At 40.4% G+C, this 26,415-nt stretch overlaps 1 protein-coding gene across 2 annotated transcripts in view; it reads right to left on the bottom strand.

Annotated features, from left to right (window-relative positions):
* Positions 1–26,415, bottom strand: part of PLPP1 (phospholipid phosphatase 1) — a 106,077-nt gene that overhangs the window by 2,087 nt on the left and 77,575 nt on the right. For both annotated transcript variants that reach the window (XM_006074157.4, XM_006074158.4), the window contains exons 4-5: positions 10,937–10,994; positions 492–668 (exon numbers count right to left, since the gene is read on the bottom strand). In XM_006074157.4, coding sequence (XP_006074219.1) covers positions 492–668; positions 10,937–10,994 — 235 coding nt within the window. The remainder of the gene's footprint in view (positions 1–491; positions 669–10,936; positions 10,995–26,415) is intronic.

Below are 26,415 nucleotides of genomic sequence, written 5' to 3'. Positions count from 1 at the left end.
AAGAGCCTGGCAGGCTAGAGTCCATGGGGTCACAAAGAGGCGGACACGACTCAGTGACTGAACAGCAACAACAAATTAGTGGCTAACAGGAATTTTTGTTAAAGACATTCTGAGAGTTGCTTTGTTATGTCTTGGGCAAAAAGCTTCACTCTGCCAGCCAGCCCTTAATGAAAAAAAAGTGTCGTTCTTCATGTAAATTATTTTCAATTTATACCAAAAAGAAAACTTTGTACCCAGGGCTTTTTACAATTAAAAAAAAAACAAAACTTAGTAATTTTTTTTTAATAACTTCTGCAGAAAGTAAATAATCTAGGTATTATTTCCTGTCAGTCCTAAAATGACTTTTAATAACATTGGGGTCCTTACCCAGTAGCAATTATTGAGCCACATTCTCTGCCTTAACATAGTTTTCTCATTGGAACCTTTTTTTCTACTTATTTGTCCAAGTGTTTGTCAATTTCAAGATGTAGGCTGCTGCCATGTATACTTACAACTAATACTGCAACCAGAGCTCCTTGAATGAGTCCAGTCAACACATCACTCCAGTGGTGTTTGTAATCAGAAACTCGAGAAAGGCCCACATAAATGGATGCAGCAACAAGACCAAATTGCAGTGTAGGGCGTAAAAGTCTTGCCCAGTCTCCCTTCATTCTGGCTTGAAGATAAAGCTAATAGAAAAGATGGGGGGGGGGGGGGGGAAGTTTAGTATACCAACTAAAAACTATATTTTATATTAAATATCACATTTCTAAAAGATTGATGTTTTAAATGATAGCATTAAGTATTAATGATCATTAATCAGTGTTATATATGGAAGAAGGCTTTAGGCAAGCATTCTTGAACTCATGAATACCTAAAAATTAGTCCCAAAATAAAACAAAAATACAAATTGCCCTAGTAACAGTTTACAAGAATTTATTACCTATCTAGTGCTCTAGTTAGACCACTCTCCAAATTATAAACAAGGTAAGCGTCTCTGTGTGTATAACCTAGGATTTCAGGGGCTGCTCCTTCCCTTCCATTTTGAGTTACAGTGGTCATTAATTCAGTCTTAGGATCAACTGCTATGGCTCTGAGCACAGGTTGCCCTTACCCTGGGCCAGGCTACTGTATTTTCTGCCCAGCCTATTTAGGAACTAAGTTTGCTTAATTCACCCAGACAATTTACTTGAGAGTTCCTCTAGCCTCAAATTATTTAACATGAGTGACTGAGACTAAATAAATATGTATTTATAAGTAAATACAATAATCTGCCTAAGTAAATAATACAGTCTGTAGTTTAGTCCTGATCCAGTAAGAGTATTCTTTCAATAGCACCTGTACCCTTTAAAGTTCTATGATTTTTCCATACACTATCAGACCTGAGAATCTCCCCTTTGCTGTGTCAGCCTGCCCTTGACTTTGGTGCATCCCCTAAGACTGTAATAAAGAAGAAATTTGGAATAGTTTCCTATGAACACCTTTCAGCAAATATGGTCTTTTTTTTTGTAACTTCTATCTAATAATATAATTCTTAATATTCATTTTAAAAACTCTGTTCAGTAATTTATGGCTCATACACTTACTTAAATGCAGTCTGCAGAAAACAATTTATGTGGCTGTGCCCACTGACCCTGCCTATTTAAAGTAGATAGATAAGTCCATTCCTAGTTCTCTGGGCACTGCTGTGCGTGTTCAGTTCTTAGCACCTGGCAAAGACACAGAGGTGGTCTAATTTTATCAAGTACTTTATAGTATAAACATCTGATCCTAAAAGAGCATACCAGTTGTTTAACTGAGTTGAACTAATTAATAGGCTGAAGTGCTACTGGCTTTCAGCAGAGCTCCTCTCCCCTTTTTGGTTTGCTGCTGTTGAAGCTATAAACAAGTACAGAGTAAGAGGCTTGTCTCAAGATTCTGGAGGTGGTTAGACACTTGGTTCTGGATGGGGCAAAGTTACTTAGCATGTGCTAGCTGAAGCCAGTTAGGTACCACAGCTGTGCCAGATAAGATTCACCTCATTAGTTCTACCTGGAAATTTTTTGTTCATTTTAAGGAAAACAATTCTTTAACTAGGGGCCAAGTTTTGTATGTTATTATCCAAAAGTTTAGTTGTCTCTCTTCTAGTTCCTGTTAAGCTATCTTTCCAGATGATGTTTAAAGGCATCAGCTATTTAGACTATAAAAACATATACTTAGGAATTACAAATACTTGACACAAATGCAGACATATTAGGGAGAACTGCACCCATCCCTGCTAGGAACATAGTTAAAAAACAACTCTCAAATGGACTTAGGGATTTATTTTATACTTCCAACATAAAGGAAACTCAGGACTTTCAAGGTTCTTCCTCAATTAGGATTCTAAAATCCCTCTGTTTCTTCCAAAGAATTCTGACTTTGACTTTAGGTAGCCCACACACATATGTTAAGTAAGTATTATTTTGCCCCAATCTCTTCCTCAACATCCCTGTGAAAATAACATTCGCTTATAGATCAATAACCAAACACACTGCAGTATACTCTAGGTGAAATCTTCCCCCTCTAAGTACCTAATTAAATAAGAGTCTGTGTTCATCTCTTCTGGGGACTAATGGCCATGGCTTGAGTAAAGGCTCTTGTTACAGAACAATTCTCATCTCTTGAGTGAGACTGGCTAATTGAATGGGCTTCCTATTTGCCTGTTTTGTATCTCTGGGTCCAAGGCACTTGATGTAGCAAAAGCCAGGCACCACCTCTAGCCCTGCTCTTCCCTGTGAGGACTTCGGTTTCAGTAGACCCTCAAGAGGTAAACACACTGAGTTTGTTGAACCTTGGGTCACCTGAGTTGCATGGTTGACATGCCCTGAACTCCAGACCTTGACAACTGACCTCCTGTGTTGCCCGCCGAAAGTCTATCCTACATAAGCAGGTCCAAGAAAGCGTACAATGCTGACTTTCTGGGGGCTCCCTTCCTAAGCCCTTCTCAGGCTCCACAGTGCAGATCTTTAAGCTCCCACCCTCGAGAGACACTAGAGATTCAGCTTCCTCCTACCACTCATTTAACGCTTTCCAAAATCTTTACCTCTTGCTTTTGTCTCCTTTTCCATTCTTTGACTTTGTGGATTTATGTATTTTTTTCTATTCTACTCCTTGTCTTTTGACAGGGGAGAGGAAAGCATATATGTTCCTTTAAAAACAAGTCTCTATTCCTCCATCTTTGTCTCAGAGAAACTGAATATCTGATATATCTCAGCACTGCTATATTAGAACTAGACAGGGGGGACTGCTCATGCTTTAATGCCAGAGTTGAGAATAAAAAGGCTTTGTAACCTTTGTTGCCTTTGCAACCTCCACTCTTCCCCTTCTGCCTACACATGCATATGTTAATCACATATGTACTACAAGAAGGAAAGCTTTCAATTGCTTGTATCTTAAGATTTAGAACTTCCAGAACTCCATATCCAGTCAGTGCTGTGTATGGTACCAGACTGGCTGGCTCAGTGGTAGCATCTACAATTTTCAAATTTCCCCACTGGGGAAAACTGCCAATCCACAGACAAACCGAAGGGCACCACATAGCCCTGACTGTGCAAGGGCACACAGTATGACCTGCAGCAGACTCGGCCCGGAAATCTGCTGGGCTGCATCTACTCTGGGGTTTATTTATGAAGGAACTGTTTAGTTTTCACAAGTTGTAGAAACGGTACCTAACAGATACATGATGGGCTGCTGGCAAACAAAAGCCATGGGTAGACAAGAACGAGCCATTTAATAGAAAATGGAGAAGAGTGGCAGCCACACTGGAAAAAACCAGGTGGCCAGGGAGACAAGTGGAATTCAACTTTCTGATGAAGTAGAAAGGTCACAACTAGAAATAAAAGACAAGCTTCTGGCAGGACAAAAGCAACCTGCAGCACTTCACTAAGGTGCTCCCCAGAAGCAGAGGCTTCACACTGTGTGGTACTGCAGATTCAGGAAGCCCCATGGCAGGACAGCAGAGGGACAGAGGATGAAACATGCAGCTACCAGTTCTGTCAGCAGAGCAACCCACAAAACTCCAGACAGCAAAGGAAGACTTGTTGACATAAAAAGGCAGGCTGAAAACAGGGACTACCTGGAGAAGGAGATGGTGTCCACTCCACTCTTGTCTGGAAAATCCCATGGAGAGGAGCCTGGCCTGGAGGGCTACAGTCCATGGCCATGAAGAGTTAGAAACAATTTCGCAGCTAAAGCTAAACAACAACAACAAAACCTTGTTTTCTTTGGAACCCTAACTCTAATAATCAGGGTTAAACCTGCTGCCATGCTTTCTGTGGCGGCTGATACCCTGCTACTGCTGTCATCAGTGGTATTTCTGATGCTGTTCTTCAGTGACATGTTGAAACAAATAGGAGTCAAAGTTCCCTGGTTCCCTGGTGAAATGCCTTTGGGTCAAGACTTGGTCAGATCTTTGTTCTGGGCTCCAGGTGACTTCCCTGATGGCTCAGGTGGTAAAGAATCCGCCCGCAATGCAGGAGACACAAGAGATGGGGTTCGATCCCCGAGTTGGGAAGATCCCCCTGGAGCAGGAAATGGCAACCCAGTATTTTTGCCTGGGAAATCTCATGGGCAGAGGAGCCTGGCAGACTGCAGTCCATGGAGTCGGAAGGATCAGACACAATGTGGCAACTAACCCACCACAAGCACCACCAGCTGGCTAAGGAATGTAGGCAGGATCCCTTCCCACAACCGGTCAGCAGCCCCACTGTGTGAGCTGGTTAAAACTGTCTGGGGGGACTTCCCAGGTGGTCCAGTGGCTAAGACGGAGTCGAGTCAAGAGCTCAGAGCCAATCTGGTACAAGCACTGCGTGTGCAGAGCCTAGTTCAGTCAGCAGAAATTAGTTAGAAGAGACCGTATGACTTGACCAATATCCTCCATTAAAGGATCTAGTTATACAATCTCATTTTAAAAATTCAATTAAACTGCCGAATAAGGTATTTTTTGAAGCCGGTTTGTTTCTGCCTTTCCTCAATTGACTCTGTAACATGTAACTACTAAATGCTGTTGCCTCATAAAGTCTCTTACTACAGGCAAACCTGTATTAAGCCATACCTGGAGATGTGGCTTTGGTTTCAGACCACTGCAATAAGGTGAATATCACAGTAACGCAAGTCATATGAATTTTGTTTACATTATGCTGTATAGTCCATTAAGTGTGCAGTGGCATTTTGTCTAAAAAAAGTACATCCCTTAATTTAAAAATATATTATTACTAAAAAGTACTAACAATCATCTGAGCCTTCAAGTAAGTTGCAATCCTTTTGCAACACTAATATGAAAGACCACAAATGACCATAACAAATAGAACAGTAATGAAAAAGTCTGAAATATTTTGAGAATTACCAAAATGTGACACAGAGACACAAAGTGAGCAAATGCTGTTGGAAAAATGGCTCCAATAGACTTCCCCGCAGGGTTGCCACAAACCTTCAATTTACATGATAAAGTAAAGCACAATAAAATGAGGTATTCCTATATTTTACTCTTAAAATAAGAGGGTCCCTCCACCCAATTTTCAACTAGAGTCAAGGGATTATTTTCACATTTTTAAACAGTTATTTGAAATGTGATCATATGGACCACAGTCTTGTCTAACTCAATGAAACTATGAGCCATGCTGGGTAGGGCCACTCAAGACGGACGGATCATGGTGGAGAGTTTGGACAAAACGTGGTCCACTGGAGCAGGGGAACAGCAAACCACCTCAGTATTCTTGCCTTGAGAACCCTATGAACAGTATGAAAGGTCAAGAAGCAACAGTTAGAACTGGACGTGCAACAACAGACTGGTTCCAAATTGGGAAAGGAGTACATCAAGGCTGTATATTGTCACCCTGCTTATTTAACTTATATGCAGAGTACATCATGCGAAATGCCGGGCTGGATGAAGCACAAGCTGGAATCAAGACTGCCAGGAGAAATACCAATAACCTCTGATAAAGGTGACACCACCCTTATGGCAGAAAGTGAAGAAGAACTAAAGAGCCTCTTGAAAGTGAGAGAGGAGAGGGAAAAAGCTGGTTGAAAACTCAACATTGAAAAAACTAAGATCATGGCATCTGGTCCCATCACTTCATGGCGAATAGATGGGGAAACAATGGAAACAAAGACAATTTTTAGGGGCTCCAAAATCACTGCAGATGGTGACTGCACCCATGAAATTAAAAGACGCTTGTTCCTTGGGGGAAAAGTTATGACCAACCTAGACAGCATATTAAAAAGCAGGGACATTACTTTGCCAACAAAGGTCTGTCTAGTCAAAGGTACAGTTTTTCCAGTAGTCATATATGGATGTGAGAGTTGGACTATAAAGAAAGCTGAGCACCAAAGAATTGATGCTTTTGAATTGGGGTGTTGGAGAAGACTCCTGAGAGTCCCTTGGACTGCAAGGAGATCCAATCGGTCCACCCTAAAGGAGATCAGTCCTGAATATTCATTGGAAGGACTGATGCTGAAGCTGAAACCCCCTAATACTTTGGCCACCTGACGCAAAGAACTGACTCATTTGAAAAGACCCTAATGCTGGGAAAGATTGAAGGCAGGAGGAGAAGGGATGACAGAAGATGAAATGGTTGGATGGCATCAACGACTTGATGGACATGGGTTTGGGCAAGCTCCAGGAGTTGGTGATGGACAGGGAGGCCTGGTGTGCTGCTGCCCATTGGGTGGCAAAGAGTCAGACACAACTGAGTGACTGAACTCACTGATTCGAAAAAATAAAAAATGCAGCTAAGATTGCACCTGGTTTACAGAGCCTAAATATTACATGACCTATCACAAAAAATTTGCCAACCCCTGAACTAGACTAACAACAGCATGCCCAACACAAAGAAATACACCTTGGCCTAACACCATGCCAAGTACACTGTTGTTCCACCTTCATGTGATGAGAGACCTGGCCAGAAGAGCACTGAAAGGCATGTCTTAGTTTTCTTCAGGATTCACAAAATTCCTAAAGTTAAACCTCAAATCCCTCCTTAAATTGGGCGGGTAAGCACTACCTGAGCACAGCGGGGGGCAAGGCCCAGATGTGAGGCAGTCTGTGACAGGGAGGGAAACCAAGCTGAAACATAACATACTGAGAGGTACTTCGGTTCCCACTGGAGTAATTTATACAGAAAGTTCATAACGGCAGTGATTAAACAACCGTAGTAATTTACAAACAAACTTCTGTAACAGCAGTGATATAAGCAATCTAGGGTGACAGTCTCCCTATGACAGTGCTGGGAAAAACTGTATATTCCTTACTGTACTGAAAAAAGGACGGTTTCAGCCCATGCCTGTTTTCCTGAACAATCAAGTAAATTTGGAATCTGGCATTTGGCAAAAGTCAAGGGAAGTCAGAGTCAGTTGCACATCAATTGACTATATGGAAAGAAGCCCTGCCCTTTGCTCCTACCAACCTAGGTGTTTTTCAGGGGGCTAACTCCTAGCACTGTAGGGTGTGCTAAAGAAGAACGATGGTCAGGTATTTTAAGGGACATTTTTAACTAGAAGTTAATTTCTGGGTATCAGGAACTGACAGGGAAGTTCTGGCTATAAAAGACTATCCTCAGGATTTAAATGACTACATCTTGCAAATCTGGAACTGACCCATGATGCCAAGATGCCTAGGAGAACAAGATGAGTCATTGCCTAAGGAATGTGTGTGTGGCAGGGGGCAGGAGGGTAGGTAGTGGTTAAGTGATGTATATAAATATGAAAGCTGGAAAGCAAGGAGACATCCATGTATTCAGGGGCTGAAAAAAAAGCTAGAGCCTACATCCACATCAAGTCAGTATTTGCACTGCTCAGAGTCGGTGAAACCCAGTGCGTGGCTGCTGTAGCCTGCCTGCTTCTCCAAAGTTCTTGGTCTATGATAAACCTCATCTGAATTTGTTGTTGTTGTTGCATTATACCTGTAAATCTAAATGGCTCATACAGATCCAATTACCAAACTAGAATTGAGGTAATTTGCCCTCTGCTGTTGCTGCTGCTGCTAAGTCGCTTCAGTCGTGTCCGACTCTGTGCGACCCCATAGACGGCAGCCCACCAGGCTCCCCTGTCCCAGGGGATTCTCCGGGCAAGAACACTGGAGTGGGTTGCCATTTCCTTCTCCAGTGCATGAAAGTGAAGTCGCTCAGTCGTGTCCGACTCTGCGACCCCATGGACTGCAGCCTACCAGGCTCCTCCATCCATGGGATTTTCCAGGCAAGAGTCCCGGAGTGGGGTGCCATTGCCTTCTCCGAATTTGCCCTCTGCATATATGTTTAATTTGCCTCTTTGTTTGTTCCTGGGTGTCCACAGGGAAGGCTAGCCATCAAGGCCCTCTCTAGTTTCATCCTCCATAAATTTCATATTTCACAAAAAAAGCTCATTAAATGTTTCTGTTTGAGCAAATATTCAGATATTTTAAGGTCAAAGGAGCAAAGAAGAGCAAAAATAATTTTAAGGTCTAGAGTATGATACATCTGAGAATATTCTTTGAAATTAAAGAGTGGGTTGAAGTTACATGTTACATCTTACTTTCAGAGATCTGTATCACCTGACCTTCAAAATAACTGGACTAGGGTTCAGCTCAAGAAATCAACAAAGCAAGGGAGCCTGATTAACAAGAGATTCCCAGAGAGCTTATAGACCTTAGCAGCTCCTCCCAAGGCCTCTATTTCCCCATTTGTGAAAGGGGTGGCAGTCATCCCTCTTCTGTGTCATGGGGGCTATCAGAAAGACAAAACAGAGTAGTGTAAAAGCAAATCATCTTCAGTATCAACCAACCTCAGATTCTTAGGTCTCTTCTCATGAAGAAGGACTTAAAGATACTGACACACGAGTGAATAACAAACCACAAAAGCAGCCCTGGTAGTGTCTGGCGCTGGGGCGTACAAACATTCAAAAGCCATTCACTGTAGTCACAAACTTTGCTTTAGGGAAAGTTCTCAGGATATGTTAATAGCTCCAGCCTTTCCCTTCTCCCCTGGTCCCACGCCCTATTTAAAAAGAGAGAGAAAAAAAAAAAATGGTGGCTCCCTTTAGGAAGAATGGTAGCTTTTCCTAGTAAGATAAATGAACTGAACAGTATTTGTTGTTACTACCATCAAATAGCTCTTCCCTGATAGCTCAGTTGGTAAAGAATCCGCCTACAATGCAAGAGACCCTGGTTCGATTCCTGGATTGGGAAGATCCCCTGGAAAAGGGATAGGCTACCCACTCCAATATTCTTGGGCTTCCCTTGTGGCTCAGCTGGTAAAGAATCTGCCTGCAATGCTGGAAAGTTGGGTTCAATCCCTGGGTTGGGAAGATCCCCTGGAGAAGGGAAAGGCTACCCACTCCAGTGGCCTAAAGAATTCCATGGACTGAACAGTCCATGGGGTCACAAAGGGTCGGACATGACTGAGCAACTTTCACTTTTACCATCAAGTAAGTCAAATTTCCCATGGCACAATTTCAGAAACATTTGAGTATTTTTTAAAAAGGAAGTTCTGAATTTTGTTGAATTGGTACAATTTCTTCCTCACAAAATTAACACATGAGGAAAGCCTTGCAATATCCAGAGATGTTGAAGCCAAAAATTAGCGTTATTGAAAAGGTTTTGAAGTTGTAGATTTGAATTTTATGTAACACATCTGTAATTTTTACATGTTATAAATTTTATGCTCTTTTAATTTCTGAGTTTGGTTTTTTCAAATAAAAGTAAGATTCTGGTAAAACTGATATTAAATTCTTCCTAAATGAAACCAACCAACTTCCAGCGGGGAACCTTAACAATACACATCATGAATCTTTACTCCACATCATAGATTTAATTATTATACAGTACTTGTGATCTTAGGGGAAAGAGTAACTGAAAACAGCCAGACAACAGCAAATTTACACAGCACAACTATATAAAAGTCCACTTACAAAGAAAAATTACAGCTGACCTGTAAGGATAGAGATCTCCTTTTCCCACCAAATTTTGATAATTTTATACATAAAGAGACAGAGGATTGATAAAAATAAGTCAGTTAAATTGACCTTTGAAAACCCCTTGTAGTGCCCAAAAGCCTGGTCTTCCACTAATTGCTCTCGATACACATTCATCTCTAGTTTGATATGCAAAATATGGGTGCCGGTCTTCTCTAACTCTTCACTGCTGACTGTATAATACAAGTGCAACTAAAATTGCTCCTGCAGGCTGTACTGATGACAAGCTCCTGAAGCAGCAACTGGCTCTCCCTGAAGCTGAAACCTTTCTAGTCCATGGAAAGCAGTCTGGGCAATGTTTCCCAAAGTGGAAGGAAAATAAGACTTGCTCAGATGAGAGCAACAGAGCTGCCATCACATCCAATAATCACAATTCCTCACCCCAGCAGCCCCCCACGCAGGGAAAGCCAGGCCACTCAACACCCACACTGTGCAGATGAGGCCAGGGCTCTGGCTCAGGGACAGGCTACAAGGAGCAGCAGCACCACCTTGGCTTGGATTTCAGAGCAGTGACCTGCTGAGATGACGCAGGAGCTGTCTGTATATTCCAGAAAACCTCTTCAGAAAACATGGCCCAGAGTAAGGGGACATGTCACCTAATTCTTAGCACCAGACTTGCAGACCTGATGATCTGTTTAGGATTCTACCACTGTCAAAAAAGTGACAAGTAGCTTTGACCACTTGTCTGCTTCAAGAGTAAAGATTCCCTCTTATCCTGAAGGTTGCCAATTTGCAGCTTGCTATACAGTGCACCTGTCTGCTTCTTCTAAATGAAGGACAAAGTCATTTCAAACAATTGTAACTGGCCTTGGCAGAGTACAGGCAGCCATCCATTCCTCTTCTGAACTTAGTGCAACAAGCAGTGGCTTCCAGTTGACTTGGGCAGTTAGGCCAATGAGAATGTCAGAGGCATTCGCACAGGAGAAAACACCAAACCCGAATATATGAAGTGCCCGCACACATAATCCACCACCAACAGACCCAAAGTACTTACTGCCACGAACATCATGCAGTACATGGAGAATGAAGAGTGGCCCGAATAAAAGGACAGTCTAGAAGAGAAAGAAGAGAAACATTAATCTTCCCTCCTAGAGACTGAGAATATTTTTTATTTCATAAATCTCCTTACCTTCCCATTGTATATAGCTCCCTCCCCTTACCTTTGAGGGTGGGGTGGGAGGACAGTTAAACAGGAACTTTAAATGAGTCCTAGGAGGGTCTTGTGTGGATCACAATAAAATGTGGAAAATTCTGAAAGATGGGAATACCAGACCACCTGACCTGCCTCTTGAGAAACCTGTATGCAGGTCAGGAAGCAACAGTTAGAACTGAACATGGAACAACAGACTGGTTCCAAATAGGAAAAGGAGTACGTCAAGGCTGTATATTGTCACCCTGCTTACTTAACTTATATGCAGAATACATCATGAGAAACGCTGGGCTGGAAGAAGCACAAGCTGGAATCAAGATTGCCGGGAGAAATATCAATAACCTCAGATATGCAGATGATACCACCCTTATGGCAGAAAGTGAAGAGGAACTAAAAAGCCTCTTGATGAAAGTGAAAGAGGAGAGTGAAAAAGTTGGCTTAAAGCTCAACATTCAGAAAACGAAGATCACGGCATCTGGTCCCATCACTTCATGGGAAATAGATGGGGAAACAGTGGAAACAGTGTCAGACTTTATTTTGGGGGGCTCCAAAATCACTGCAGATGGTGACTGCACCCACGAAATTAAAAGACGCTCACTCCTTGGAAGGAAAGTTATGACCAACCTAGATAGCATATTCAAAAGCAGAGACATTACTTTGCCAACAAAGGTCCATCTAGTCAAGGCTATAGTTTTTCCAGTAGTCATGTATGGATTGTGAGAGTTGGACTGTGAAGAAAGCTGAGCGCCGAAGAATTGATGCTTTTGAACTGTGGTGTTGGAGAAGACTCTTTGAGAGTCCCTTGGACTGCAAGGAGATCCAACCAGTCCATTATAGAGGAGATCAGTCCTGGGTGTTCTTTGGAAGGAATGATGCTAAAGCCGAAACTCCAGTACTTTGGCCACCTCCTGCGAAGAGTTGACTCATTGGAAAAGAGCCTGATGCTGGGAGGGATTGGGGGCAGGAGGAGAAGGGGACGACAGAGGATGAGATGGCTGGATGGCATCACCGACTTGATAGTCATGAGTTTGAGTGAACTCCAGGAGTTGGTGATGGACAGGGAGGCCTGGCGTGCTGCGATTCATGGGGTCTCAAAGAGTCAGACACGACAGGGCGACTGAACTGAACTGAACTGAGGAGGGTCTGAGGTCTGATTGCTACACGGTATCATTTTATTGATACTTTCAGGATGGGTAGTGAGTCACTGACAAATTTGCCAAGCATTTCTAAAGGAAAACGTGACAAGCTATACCAGCAAAAATGGCCTGAGTTTCTCACATAAAAACTTACATGACCATAATTTAAGTTTTATTTTCCAGTTGAAGGCTGTGTCCCTGAATAGCAGTAATAAATACTTTCTTTGGAACACTCACAAGTTGAGTACTTAAAAAAAAATAATTTTAAAGTGATATTTTAGCATCTTGCCTTAGATTTCCCACAAGATTAAATGCTTTTGCTTGACATTTATTTTTAAATTGTGCACTGATAGTCCTGTACTAGATTAACCATGTCTTTCAACATTATATTCTATAAACATCTAAGTATCATCTTCCTACCTAAAAATGACAGAATGCTTACAAAACTTAATTTTATTGCACTTAAGGATAAAATCACAAGGAACAGGTTCTGAAGTATTTTACTTATTATGTCCTACTTGGTTCAAAAGGAATTTGTTTCCCCCGATACATAAAGGAGAAAAGACTCCTAAAACACATGCCAACTAAGATTTATGTAATCAAACTTGATAATTATTCTGGGTTTAATATACATAAAACAAAGAATATAAATCACTTTTAGCCTTCCCAACCACTTGGCTGTCAAGAGATCAATTATTTTCATATTTCATACAAAACTAATTGGTTAAGTCTCTAAGAGATACAGCATCTTGTTATGTCCATAATTCACAAGTGAACAAATAATTATATGCGCACTTTAATAAAATCCAAAGAGTAGTCAAAATGTAGACTGTTTTCATCATAGTGACCTCAACTGAAATTCTGTTCCTGGTCTAAGAACCTGCTTTGTTCTTAAGGTTTTAACCAATCTTAGACTCACTTTATTATAGCCAATCTGATGAAATTACATACATACATTAACAATTTAAGCTAGTTCTCCATCAAAGTTTAGGAAAGACTTTTCAAAAAGAAAATTTACAGAGATAAGAATATATTCTGAAATGCAGCTGTTTTCATCAGCTCTGTGGCCTGGTCTACTAAACAATGAGCAAGTAGATTAGTCTTGACTATGTAACTTACTGTGAATGGGATTCTATTTCAAACGGCAAATTTAAGATGATTTTTTTCCTATATCTGTCAGCCAGGTCATCCCTTTCTCCTGGGAGAGCTCATTAAACTTGGTCTAAACTTCAATATCATAGCCTTAAGAGCGTTCACTCACAGCCATCCACCCACCCCGCGCCCACAGGGTCTGAGCTCCTACTCCTCAATTCACCACTCTTCCATCTCTGTATTTCAACAATGACATCAGTGTTCAGCCTTATAAAATGCAAAGACAACCAAATCCAGCTTTTATCAGTCATCAGAAGCAATCAACTCACACAAAGTGCTTCTTAATCTTTTAATGGAATTTACTAAATATTCTGGGGCTCATGGGAAGACTTAACTCACAAACAACCTCCTAATCATCTCACGGTTCTTCCCCTACCACCTGACTTTCTTCCTCTCTTCTTCCTAACTCACAAAACAGTTACAACTTTGGTTATGCTTTCAGTTTGAAAATTTTTTGCGTTTGCATTACGCTTGAATGATGATACCTAACTACAGAATGTCTAGGCTCATGACTTTTTTTCCTTATCACTTTGAGTATATCATACTATCTTCTGGCTTCTACTTTTGCTTTAAAATATGAGCTGCCTTTCTGGGTTATATGTCTTTTCTCTGTAATTGCTTCCTCTACTGCCAAAGTCTTCAATATTCTGCAGTTTTGCTATCATGTTTATAAGTATGAATTTCCTTTGATTTACCTGATTTAGTATTCATTGGCTTCCTATGTCTGAGGATTTATACATGTCACCAATTCTAGATCAGTCTCAGTTATTACACCTTTGAATTATGTATCCTCCATCCTATTTTCTGAGATTCTGATTCAACATGTTAGACATTTCCATTCTGTCCCTCCATTTCTCTTAAACTTTCTTTTCTATTTTTAATCTTGGTCTCTTCAGGTTTATCTTCCCTCCCTTTACTGTGCCTAGTCTGCTTAATCTGTTTTTTCATTCAAATTACTATGTGTGTATTATTTATAGGTCTTTCTGGATCGTCTGCAAATCTGGTGAATTTTGGTTCTCATCATCCTGCATCATATTCTCAATCTTATTTGCTCCTATACAGCAGATATGTTGATTTATTTCCTATAGGGTATTCTAGTATCTGAATCTTTGAGATAAACTCTAATATAGTTTTTTTATATAGTTTGTTTTTCTGCTGACTCTCATATTAGATAAGAGCTCATATTCTTGGGACTCTCAATCTGAGGACTCTTAAAGAGTATTGGCTGAAAGAACATTCTTCCAGATATATGTGTTCTCCTCTGCTACATTCACTATCAGTCCACTTCAATTTTTTTCTCTAAGCCACACAGGTAGTACGAATTCTGACTCCAGAAGAGTATGAGTGTGATATTATGGTTAAGGATTCTTCTTGATGGGTTTCTTCTGGGAGGATGTTTCCCTTTGGGAATCCTGATATTATCCACAGTATATTATATTATATTATATATAATCCTTATATTATCTGTCTTTCTTCACTGCTCAGCCTTCATCTCCTGTGCCATGTTCAGAGACTATCACAATTCAGGCTTTAGGTGACCAGGAATTGGCAAGTACTTTCAGAGCACACTTCACATCTATAGCATTAACTGACTCCAGCCTTATAAAAATTCCTTTACTCTTCCACCAGCTCAGCTATTTATTTAAAAGATTTATATGTGCTCTAAGATTTATATACTTTTAATATATAAAACAAACATGTGCATATGTATACTGTGATATATCATCTACATGTTTAGTTGAGGGCTTCCCGGGTGGCACTAGTGTTAAAGAATCACCTGCAAAGCAGGAGACGCAAGAGACGTATGTTTGATCCCTGGGTTGGGAATATCCCCTAGAAGAGGAAATGGCAACCCACTCCAGTATTCTTGCCTGGAAAATCCCATGGACAGAGAAGCCTGGTGGACTACAGGGGGCCACAAAGAATTGGACATGACTGAACACATGCATGTGTTTAGTTGAGTTGTATCAATAAGCATTTCTAATCCTACATGTTGCCAGAAATAGAAGAAATCTTTTTTAAAATCTTTGTTTTTAAAACAAGACTTAGAACTAGTAAAATGTTATCTAAAATAAACTGCTCTACTAGGAGAGACAACAGTTTGGCAACAGTTTGTTTTAATTTATAAACATTATAAAATTTAATTTACAAAATTAAATTATATCATTAATATAATTATTTATTAATAACAGTGATGTTGTATTATTAATTATATATTAATATAAATATTATAATATATTATTAATTTAATTTCTAAAATTAATTTATAATTTATTTGTTTTTAATTATAAAGTGGCCAGCACTCACAGAAGTTGCTAATTATTACTATTCTACCAGTTCACTGAGTATGCCAAAGTGACTCTGTTGCAAATTAGGAGAACTTCCTTTTTTCTCCAAAAATCATCCTGAAATCAATTCCTAAAGCATTCTAAAGATGAAAGATTCTCAAAGACTGGTAATGGTTACAAGCCATTGAGTACCATCTATGTTCAGGTACTTATTAATACACAGTATTTCCACTCTACAAAAACACCGATAACAGGAACTATCAAACTATTTCACACACAGAGAAAACTGAACCTACCAGAAGTTCAACAACTAACTCAAAAGTCATATCACTTTGAGATTTAAATCTGAATCTTCCCAACTCTTTCCCACCATGCCATGATTCCACTCCCGTGAATGGCAGGCAAGCCAGCAGCAGCATTAATCCTGCCATCTCCAGGCAGTGAGCACCCATCAGAAGAAACAGGACTCCCTGCTTATACAAGGCAACACGTGTGAAGTAAAGTGACACTTACATGATCTGTGATAAAATAAATATTGTTTATGTGTAAATAATCATCTTAAGCAAATACTAATGTGTGCTTTGTATGTTCTAAAGCTCAAATAAAAGTAAGTCAAATTGCAAAATGAGGCATTTTCTCCAAATAGTATTTCCTGATTATACAGTTTACATAACAGCATATTATGGACATGCTTAGCTTGAAGGACATGTTAAATTTCCCTTCAGTGAGAACCTTTAAACATGGACTGATCCCGTAAAACAGTTAAGCTATGTCCCAACCAACTACACATAGAAGGAATGGACCCTTGATGACCAATTTCCCCAGTATTTTATTTCTAAAGGGCTTTTTCCAACCAGTAACTTTTAACAAATACTTAAGCAATGAGATATCAAGTTATTATCTTAAAAAAATTCACACCTAAGATACTTTGCCATTCAAGTGGGTTATGAAGGTAAAATGAGTACTTTTATATTGAATTGAAAAAGCTCACACTTGTTGGAGAGGGGTCTGGCAACATCTATCTAAATATATCTATCTATATATAAAACCAGCATATTTCTTGACCCAGTAATTCCACCTCAAGGCATCACAGCATCCTAGAGAAACAGCAGGAGCACAAAGATGTCTGCTACTGCTGGCGACTCAAGGACCCAAGAGAACAATCCTATCACTAATTTTCTGAACACAGTACTACAGATCAGCTAAAAAGTAACTCTATGTAAACCAACAAGAGTATTTTAAAGGGTCATTTATGTAAACCACATAAAAGTGTATTTCACATTTAATATTAAACTACATAGAAAATGACAGAAAGGATACACAAACTGTTAACAGTGGCTCTGGGGAAAGTTATCACATGGAGACTAAAAAACAAAACCTTTTCTATTTTACAGTATACAACCTGTTATTATAGGGATAACATATATATGAAAAATATTTTTTCAATGGTAATCAAAGTATCTTCGATGTGTCTGCTATAAATTTCCTACAAACCTCTTCCCCACTACACACACACACACAACCCCCCGCCCCAAACTCCTCTTCCTGATTAACAGTTTCCCTGAGAGCTGCTCTGCCAAGTGAGCTCCTACTTGGAGAACAAAAGCGATCAGACTGTCCTACAGAGTATCTCTCCTCTAAAGTGTACAAAGACAAGGATAAAAGTAATAAATGGTGAAGGAACACAGATGATCCCAACCAAGCTTATTTTAAATAAAATACAACAAAAACTAATGTTAATTCATCTTATATCCTTGAAGCACCCAGAGATTGATAACTTATTTCATGAGCAGTGAAAACCCTGTCATACATTCTTTGAATTATTTTTACAATGATTTTAATATATTTCTATATAAAGCTGTTGCTACATTATATGCAGTCAGTTTTAGCCAAGCCACTTTATGCATAAAAGTGATAGGCCTATCTGACATAAGTCACATGTGACTATTCAATTTTACTCAGTATTAAAGCATCATATTGGAGAAGGCAATGGCACCCCACTCCAGTACTCTTGCCTGGAAAATCCCATGGATGGAGGAGCTTGGTAGGCTGCGGTCCATGGGGTCTGAGAGAGTCGGACACGACTGAGTGACTTCACTTTCACTTTTCATGCATTGGAGAAGGAAATGGCAACCCACTCCAATGTTCTTGCCTGGAGAATCCCAGGGACGGGGGAGCCTGGTGGGCTGCCGTCTATGGGGTCGCATAGAGTCAGACACGACTGAAGCGACTTAGCAGCAGCAGCAGCAGCAGCAAAGCATCAAATACCACTGCCCAGCCACTAGCATCAGTTAATCATATACTGAACAATCAATATTATATCATGAACCTTAAAGGAGGGAAACTAGCAGGACCATGGGAAATGAAAAAGAGGGAGGAAAAAAGTAGGACACAATTGGTACACGTATAGGGTATTTTTAACTCTTGATTTAATGAACCATTTGATGACTAAAAACAAACAATCATGTGTCGTGTGTTCAGGGAAGAATACTGCAAAAAGCAGGAGTCTGGACAGTAGGAAGTGGCTAAGAACCTCCAAGATAAAGGAATGCAGAACTGTGTGTGTCTTGAAAGTCAGATGATCGCAAGAGGTTCCAAACTCTCCAACAGGGAAACTGTGTGACTCAAGCAACACGAGGAGAGAGCAGGTGTGACAGACGGCAAAACATGCATAGCTATACTAACTAGGGGAAGAGAGCTCACAAGTTTTCTTTGACATGGGGGAAAATTCATGACTACATCAGAAAACTCCAAATTACCAAAGGCATCTTATATAAGACAGTTACAAAGGAAACAACAGGCAAGTGGTAGATTAAGCAAAGGACACACTGAAGTTCACCAATGCAGCAACTAACAATGCCTTGCCTGCCAAGCCCATCTTTAGAGGGAGGTCACCATTATCTTCATTATCTCCACCATAGTTTGCTACTGCTGCTGCTGCTAAGTTGCTTCAGTCGTGTCCGACTCTGTGCGACCCCATATGGCAGCCCACCAGGCTCCCCCATCCCTGGGATTCTCCAGGCAAGAACACTGGAATGGGTTGCCATTTCCTTCTCCAATGCATGAAAGTGAAAAGTCAAAGTGAAGTCGCTCAGTCGCTGGCCCCAGGTAAATAGCAGGGAGGGAACACAGCTCCACCCATCAACAGAAAATTGGATTAATGATTTACTGAGCATGGCCCCTCAGAACAAGACCCAGTATCCCCCTCAATCAGTCTCTCCCCTCAGGAAGCTTTCATAAGCCTCTTATCCTTCTCCATCAGAGGGCAGACAGATTGAAAACCACAATCACAGAAAACTAAACAATCTAATCACGTGGACCACAGCCTTGTCTAACTCAATGAAACTATGAGCCATGCTGTGTAGGGCCACCCAAGACGGATGGGTCATGGTGGAGAGTTCTGACAAAATGTGGTCCACTGGAGAAGGGAATGGCGAACCAATTCAGTTTTCTTGCCTTGAGAACCCCATGAACAGTATGAAAAGGCAAAAAGATAGGACACTGAAAGAGGAACTCCCCAGGAAGGTAGGTGCCCAATATACTACTGGAGATCAGTGGAGAAATAACTCCAGAAAGAATGAAGGGATGGAGCCAAAGCAAAAACAACATCCAGTTGTGGATGTGACTGGTGATGGAAGTCAGGTCCAATGCTGTAAAGAGCAATATTGCATAGGAACCTGGAATGTTAGGTCCATGAATCAAAGCAAATTGGAAGTGATCAAACAGGAGATGGCAGGAGTAAACAGTGACATTCTAGGAATCAGCGAACTAAAATGGACTGGAATGGGCGAATTTAACTCAGATGACCATTATATCTACTACTGTGGGCAAGAATCTCAGAAGAAATAGAGTAGCCATCACAGTCAACAAAAGAGTCCAAAATGCAGTACTTGGATGCAATCTCAAAACTACAGAATGATCTCTGTTCATTTCCAAGGTAAACCATTCAATATCACAGTAATCCAAGTCTATGCCTCGACCAGTAATGCTGAAGAAGCTGAAGTTGAACAGTTCTATAAAGACCTACAAGACCTTCTAGAATTAACACCCAAAAAAGATGTCCTTTTCATTATAGGGGACTGGACTGCAAAAGTAGGAAGTCAAGAAACACCTGGAGTAATAGGCAAATTTGGCCTTGGAGTACAAAATGAAGCAGGGCAAAGACTAATAGAGTTCTGCCAAGAGAATGTGCTGGTCATAGCAAACACCCTCTTCCAACAACACAAGAGAAAACTCTACACATGGACATCATCAGATGGTCAACACCAAAATCAGATTGATTATATTCTTTGCAGCCAAAGATGGAGAAGCTCTATACATTCAGCAAAAACAAGACCAGGAGCTGACTATGGCTCAGATCACAAACTTCTAATTGCCAAATTCAGACTTAAATTGAAGAAAGAAGGGAAAACAACTAGACCTTTCAGGTATGACCCAAAATCCCTAACGATTATACAGTGAAAGTGAGAAATAGAATTAAGGGACTAGATCTGATAGACAGAGTGCCTGATGAACTATGGACAGAGGTTTGTGACACTGTACAGGAGACAGGGCTCAAGACCATCCCCAAGGGAAAAAAAAAGCAAAAAAGCAAAATGGCTGTCTGAGGAGGCCTTACAAATAGCTGTGAAAAGAAGAGAAGCAAAAAGCAAAGGAGAACAGGAAAGATACCCATTCGCATTCAGAGTTCCAAAGAATAGCAAGGAGAGATAAGAAAGCCTTCCTCAGCAATCAATGCAAAGAAATAGAGGAAAACAATAGAATGGGAAAGACTAGAAATATCTTCAAGAAAATCAAGATACCAAGGACATTTCATGCAAAGACGGGCTCAATACAAGACAGAAATGGTATGACCCTAATAGAAGCAGAAGATATTAAGAAGAGGTGGCAAGAATACACAGAAGAACTATACAAAAAAGATCTTTACAACCCAGATAATCACGATGGTGTGATCACTCACCTAGAGCCAGACATCCTGGAATGTGAAGTCAAGTGGGCCTTAGGAACCATCACTATGAACAAAGCTAGTTGGAGGTGATGGAATTCCAGTTGAGCTATTTCAAATCCTGAAAGATGATGCTGTGAAAGTGCTGCACTCAATATGCCAGCAAATATGGAAAACTCAGCAGTGGCCACAGGACTGGAAAAGGTCAGTTTTCATTCCAATCCCAAAGAAAGGCAATGTCAAAAAATGCTCAAACTACCACACAATTGCACTCATCTCACACGCTAGTAAAGTAATGCTCAAAATTCTCCAAGCCAAGGCTTCAGCAGTACGTGAACCGTGAACTTCCAGATGTTCAAGCTGGTTTTAGAAAAGGCAGAAATCAAAGTTCAAATTGCCAATATCCGTTGGTTCATAGAAAAGGCAAGAAAAACATCTATTTCTGCTTTATTGACTATGCCAAAGCCTTTGTGTGGATCACAATAAACTGTGGAAAATTCTCAAAGAGATGGGAATACCAGACCACCTGACCTGCCTCCTGAGAAATCTGTATTCAGGTCAGGAAGCAACAGTTATAACTGAACATGGAACAACAGACTGGTTCCAAATAGGAAAAGGAGTACGTCAAGGCTGTATATTGTCACCCTGCTTGTTTAACTTATATGCAGAGTACATCATGAGAAATGTGGGGCTGGATGAAGCACAAGCTGGAATCAAGATTGCCGGGAGAAATATTAATAACCTCAGATATGCAGATGACACCACCCTTAAGGCAGAAAGTGAAGAGGAACTAAAGAGCCTCTTGATGAAAGTGAAAGTGGAGAGTGAAAATGTTGGCTTAAATCTCAACTTTCATAAAACAAAGATCATGGCATCCAGTCCCATCACTTCATGGCAAATAGATGGGGAAACAGGGGAAACAGTGGCTGACTTTATTTTGGGGCTCCAAAATCACTGCAGATGGTGACTGCACCCACGAAATTAAAAGACGCTTACTCCTTGGAAGAAAAGTTATGACCAACCTAGACAGCATATTGAAAAGCAGAGACATTACTTTGCCAAGAAAGGTTCATCTAGTCAAGGCTATGGTTTTTCCAGTAGTTACATATGGATGTGAGAGTTCAACTATACAGAAAGCTGAGTGCCAAAGAATTGATGCTTTTGAATTGTGGTGTTGGAGAAGACTCTTGAGAGTCCCTTGGACTGCAAAGAGATCAAACCAGTCCATCCTAAAGGAGATCAGTCCTGGGCGTTCATTGGAAGGACTGATGCTGAAGCTGAAACTCCAATACTTTGGCCACCTGATGTGAAGAGCTGACTCATTTGAAAAGACCCTGATACTGGGAAAGATTGAAGGCGAGAGGAGAAAGGGACAACAGAGGATGAGATGGTTGGATGGCATCACCGACTCGATGGACATGAGTTTGAGTAAACTCCAGGAGTTGGTGATGGAAAGGGAGGCCTGGCATGCTACAGTCTATGGGGTTGCAAAGAGTTGGACACGACTGAGTGATTGAACTGAACCGCCAACCCCCTTTTTAAAACACGTTGAACAAGGATACCACTTGCTAAAAGGGAAAAGATCTCAGAGTAAGACATTAGGAAGAGACATTTCTAAATCACTTTCAGTGGTTTATCTTTTTTAACAGGCAGGATTGCTACGTAGAGGCAAAATTTCTAGTTTAAGCCCTCTTCCCAAAAGACAACAACACCAAGGCCAAGAAAGTCTATTAGCACCTACCTAGTATGCTCTGCTTCCAACCCTAACACAGACCATGAAATCACCACTAACTCTTGGTCACCAGGGCCAAGAAGGACAAGTCTCAAGACATTAATAAAACTATCTTTAGGTTTGCACCAATGAAAACTTTAGATAAGAGCTGAAGCAGACACTTTCAGCAGCAAGAGAAGTGGTAAAGGCCCACAAAGATGTAAAATTGTTAAAGCCCAAAAGGAAGATGGCCAGAGAGGTCACTCTTGGTGCTTTTAGATTAGACCTGATGATATCAGTAGAGCTCATGCTACAGGACTGGCAAGAGTTCCACTTACAGAAACCTTTCTACATAATGCACAAAAGCAGAAAAGTCACATTTCCTTTAGTATTTCAAGTCCTTCTGCTGTTAAGAGAAAAGAAAATGATACCAGTTCCTATAATGCCCATTTTAGTGTATATTTAGATTAAAATTAAGTGGAGGAATGCTAAATATTTTTTACAAGTATAAAAACAGAATTACTCTGTTTCAAATCCTTCATGAGCACAAATTACTGAACATAGAATAACAGACCCTTCATGAGCCCCACCAGTCTCTCATCTGCTACCAAAGTACTTAAAATTCCCAATGCACACCATGTTTCATGCTCTCTCTGCTTATTCATCCTCTGCCTGGAACAGGCTTCCCACTTTTCTTTAATAATTACTATATAAGAGCCACTCATTTCCTCCAAGAAACCTTTCTTGAACAGCTGCTGCTGCTGCTAAGTCGCTTCAGTCGTGTCCAACTCTGTGCGACCCCATAGATGGCAGCCCATCAGGCTCCCCCGTCCCTGGGATTGTCTAGGCAAGAACACTGGAGTGGGTTGCCATTTCCTTCTCCAATGCATGAAAGTGAAAAGTGAAGTCACTAGTCTGTAGTTATTGCCCTTTCTTTCACCACAAAGGACCGACCAACAACACTCAATGAATAAATCTGTCTTAGCACCAACCTTCTTAGAGTAAAATCATCTATAACTATACCTTCTTCCTCTAATATAGTAGATGGGTAGAAGTGGAATAAGACATTTTAAATAGGAATTTTTGTATTTTTTTATTACATAAGATACGTTCATAAAAATTCAGAAGGTACAGCTAAACAAAAGAAAAACTGCTGGCAAACTCCCATCCTCCCTGGCTGAGATCCCATCTTAATTCATCTTGTATCTCTAACATCCAACAGCAATATCAAGCACAGAGTAAGTTCTCAATTTATTTTTTTAAGCTAAAGTAGAACTTAATTTCTTGAATAATCATTTTGATTTAGTTATCCCAGAAAATATTAAATTCACATACTTCATATTTTAAGGACTCCCCTGGTGGCTCAGACGATAAAGCGTCTACCTACAATGCAGGAGACCTGGGTTCAATCCTTGGGTCGGGAAGATCTCCTGGAGAAGGAAATGGCAACCCACTCCAGTATTCTTGCCTGGAAAATCCCATGGGCGGAGGAGCCCGGTAGGCTACAGTCCATGGGGTCGCAAAGAGTCAGATACATCTGAGCAACTTCACTTTCACTTTCTTTCGTATTTTAAACATTACATACAAATCCACCTTTTCTGCCCATCACCCCCCAACCCATCATGCACCAAGAATAAGGTATCACTTTAGTGGCTCCATTAAGAAGTATACTTAACTATCTTGTGTTCTCACAGTTGTAAAATGCATAAAAATAAAACTAAGGAAAGTAAGGTATCTTTGCATGATAACTGTATCATGTAATTAAAAACTAAGCTTAGCGTGTGGGTTTCCCTGGTGCCACAGAGGTAAAGAATCTGCCTGGCAATGCAGGAGATGCCAAAGACTCAGGTTAGATCCCTTGATTGGGAAGATCCCCTGGAGAAGGAAATGGCAATCTGCTCTGGTATTCTTGCCTGGAAAAGTCCATGGAAGAGGAGCCTGGAGTGCTACAGTCATGGAATTCCAAAGAGTTGGACACGACTGAGCACATGTGCGCATGTACACACACAGCTTAGTCTATGCCAATAAACCGTAGCAAGCCACATGAGATAAACTATGATTTTAACAGCATGCCTTCTGCTGTGTTTTCCCTTACAGTGATTAGGATTCTGATCTTATCATCAATGTTCAGGAGAATTAGGAGTTTCAGTGTCAAAGTGTTATGAGCTTAAACACGCAGTACCTAATGCATGTTTCCCAACACATCTGGCAAAGATTTTAACAATGCATGTAAAATGTCCAGAAACCTTTTTTACATTATGATCAAAGGCAATCAGATTAGCGGAGCAAATGATACCCACAATGATGAAGTGACAGGTATATTCTGTTGTAAATTTAAAAAAAAAATTAAGTTTTTTAAAAGCATTCTCAAAGCAAAAGTTAAGTGGCCAAAGCCCAAAGCAAAATGACAAGGGATGACAAATAAGGGAAACGGTCTTAGGTATTGTCCAAATGCTACTTTCCATTACCTATATGAAGACTCTTCTCAGTTTTTAAAAGACTCATTTCTATCCTTCAATAAAACAAAATCTTGAACATTGCCCAACTTCTTCATAAGTTTCCAAACATTAACTCAAAAGCCAAACATTGCAGCTGCAATAGATTACATAAAAGAAAAATTTACCCAATCCTGTGATCTCTCTCTCTCAAGAAAAATGGTTTAAGCTCTTTTATTATACAAATGAATAGTAATAATATTAGATGTTATCTAGTATCTTTCTATCAAACCTCACTCTCCCAAAAGAGAATTAAAAAACCCACAGCAACACAACTATTTCTGTTTGCTTACTCAACAGAGAATGGTGTCATAAGGAAGTCAAGATCCAGGCACCTAGTGGTCATTTATTACTGACTGGTCCCCTGGTGGCTCAGATGGTAAAGCATCTGTCTATCAATGTGGGAGACCTGGGTTCGATCCCTGCGTCGGGAAGATTTCCTGGAGAAGGAAACGGCAACCCACTCCAGTACTCTTGCCTACAAAATCCTATGGATGGAGGAGCCTGGTGCGGACTACTGTCCATGGGGTTGCAAAGAGTTGGACATGACTGAGCTATTTCACTTCACTTCACTTCAGTAACCTCTTAGGAAATTAGCTGGTCCAGGTGAGATGAGTGCCATTTTGGTACAGCAGTCACAAGACAGAGCAAGGTTTGCTCCTAAAACTAATGTATGGAGGCATTACTTGGTGATCTTGTTCAAAATGGAGAATTTACAGGTAGGGCCAATGGTGGGATACAAGATTCTGGTGTCTAACAAGCTCTCAGGTGATACCCAGTCTGCTCGTCAGAGCAGAGAACCATACTATGAATGGCAAAGGGAGAGAAATGAGAAGAAAAGTAATTCTGACCTTGAGTAGGAATACACTTGGGCTTCCCTGGTAGCTCAGATGGTAGAGAATCTGCCTGCAATGCAGAAGATCTGAGTCTGACCTCTGGGTTGAGAAGATCCCCTGGAGAGGGGAATGGCTACCCAACTCCAGTATTCTTGCCTGGAGAATCTGATGGACAGAGGAGCCTGGACGGCTACAGACCATGGAATTGCAAACAGTGGGACACAACTGAGCAACTAACATTTTCACGTTTTTTTAGGAATACACTTAGGATTAAGTCAACAGTGTGGGCACTTTATGAAGATAGCCACATCCAAGAGAATGATGATGCTTTTCATGTTTTCCATCTTCTCATAAGTCAACAGTGTGGGCACTTTATGAAGATAGCCACATCCAAGAGAATGATGATGCTTTTCGTGTTTTCCATCTTCTCATTACAAAAGTTACTTAAAATAGAAAAATACTGTTTTATTTAAAAAATCATCACTCTAATACAGATTTAAATTCTTTGAATATGTAGCTAAAAAAAACCCATACATTAGGCTCATTTTGCTGTTCACAAACTCAAATTCCTTCCTAGCTCTCAATAAAAATATTTATTTGCTATTAGACAAAAATATCCAAGGGTATTGTTCACATTTATTTTGAATGAAAACTTACACTTGATCACTTGATCCATGGGGTTTATCATTATATTTTAATCTGGAAAAACTTCTCACTAATACATCTATAAAACTGTTTTTCACATTTCAAATGGGGCAAT

This window comes from Bubalus bubalis, chromosome 19 (assembly GCF_019923935.1).
Source record: "Bubalus bubalis isolate 160015118507 breed Murrah chromosome 19, NDDB_SH_1, whole genome shotgun sequence".
Lineage (NCBI taxonomy): Eukaryota > Metazoa > Chordata > Mammalia > Artiodactyla > Bovidae > Bubalus > Bubalus bubalis.
The sequence above is the reverse complement of the archived record's forward strand: the minus strand, read 5'-3'. Positions and strand labels throughout refer to the sequence as shown.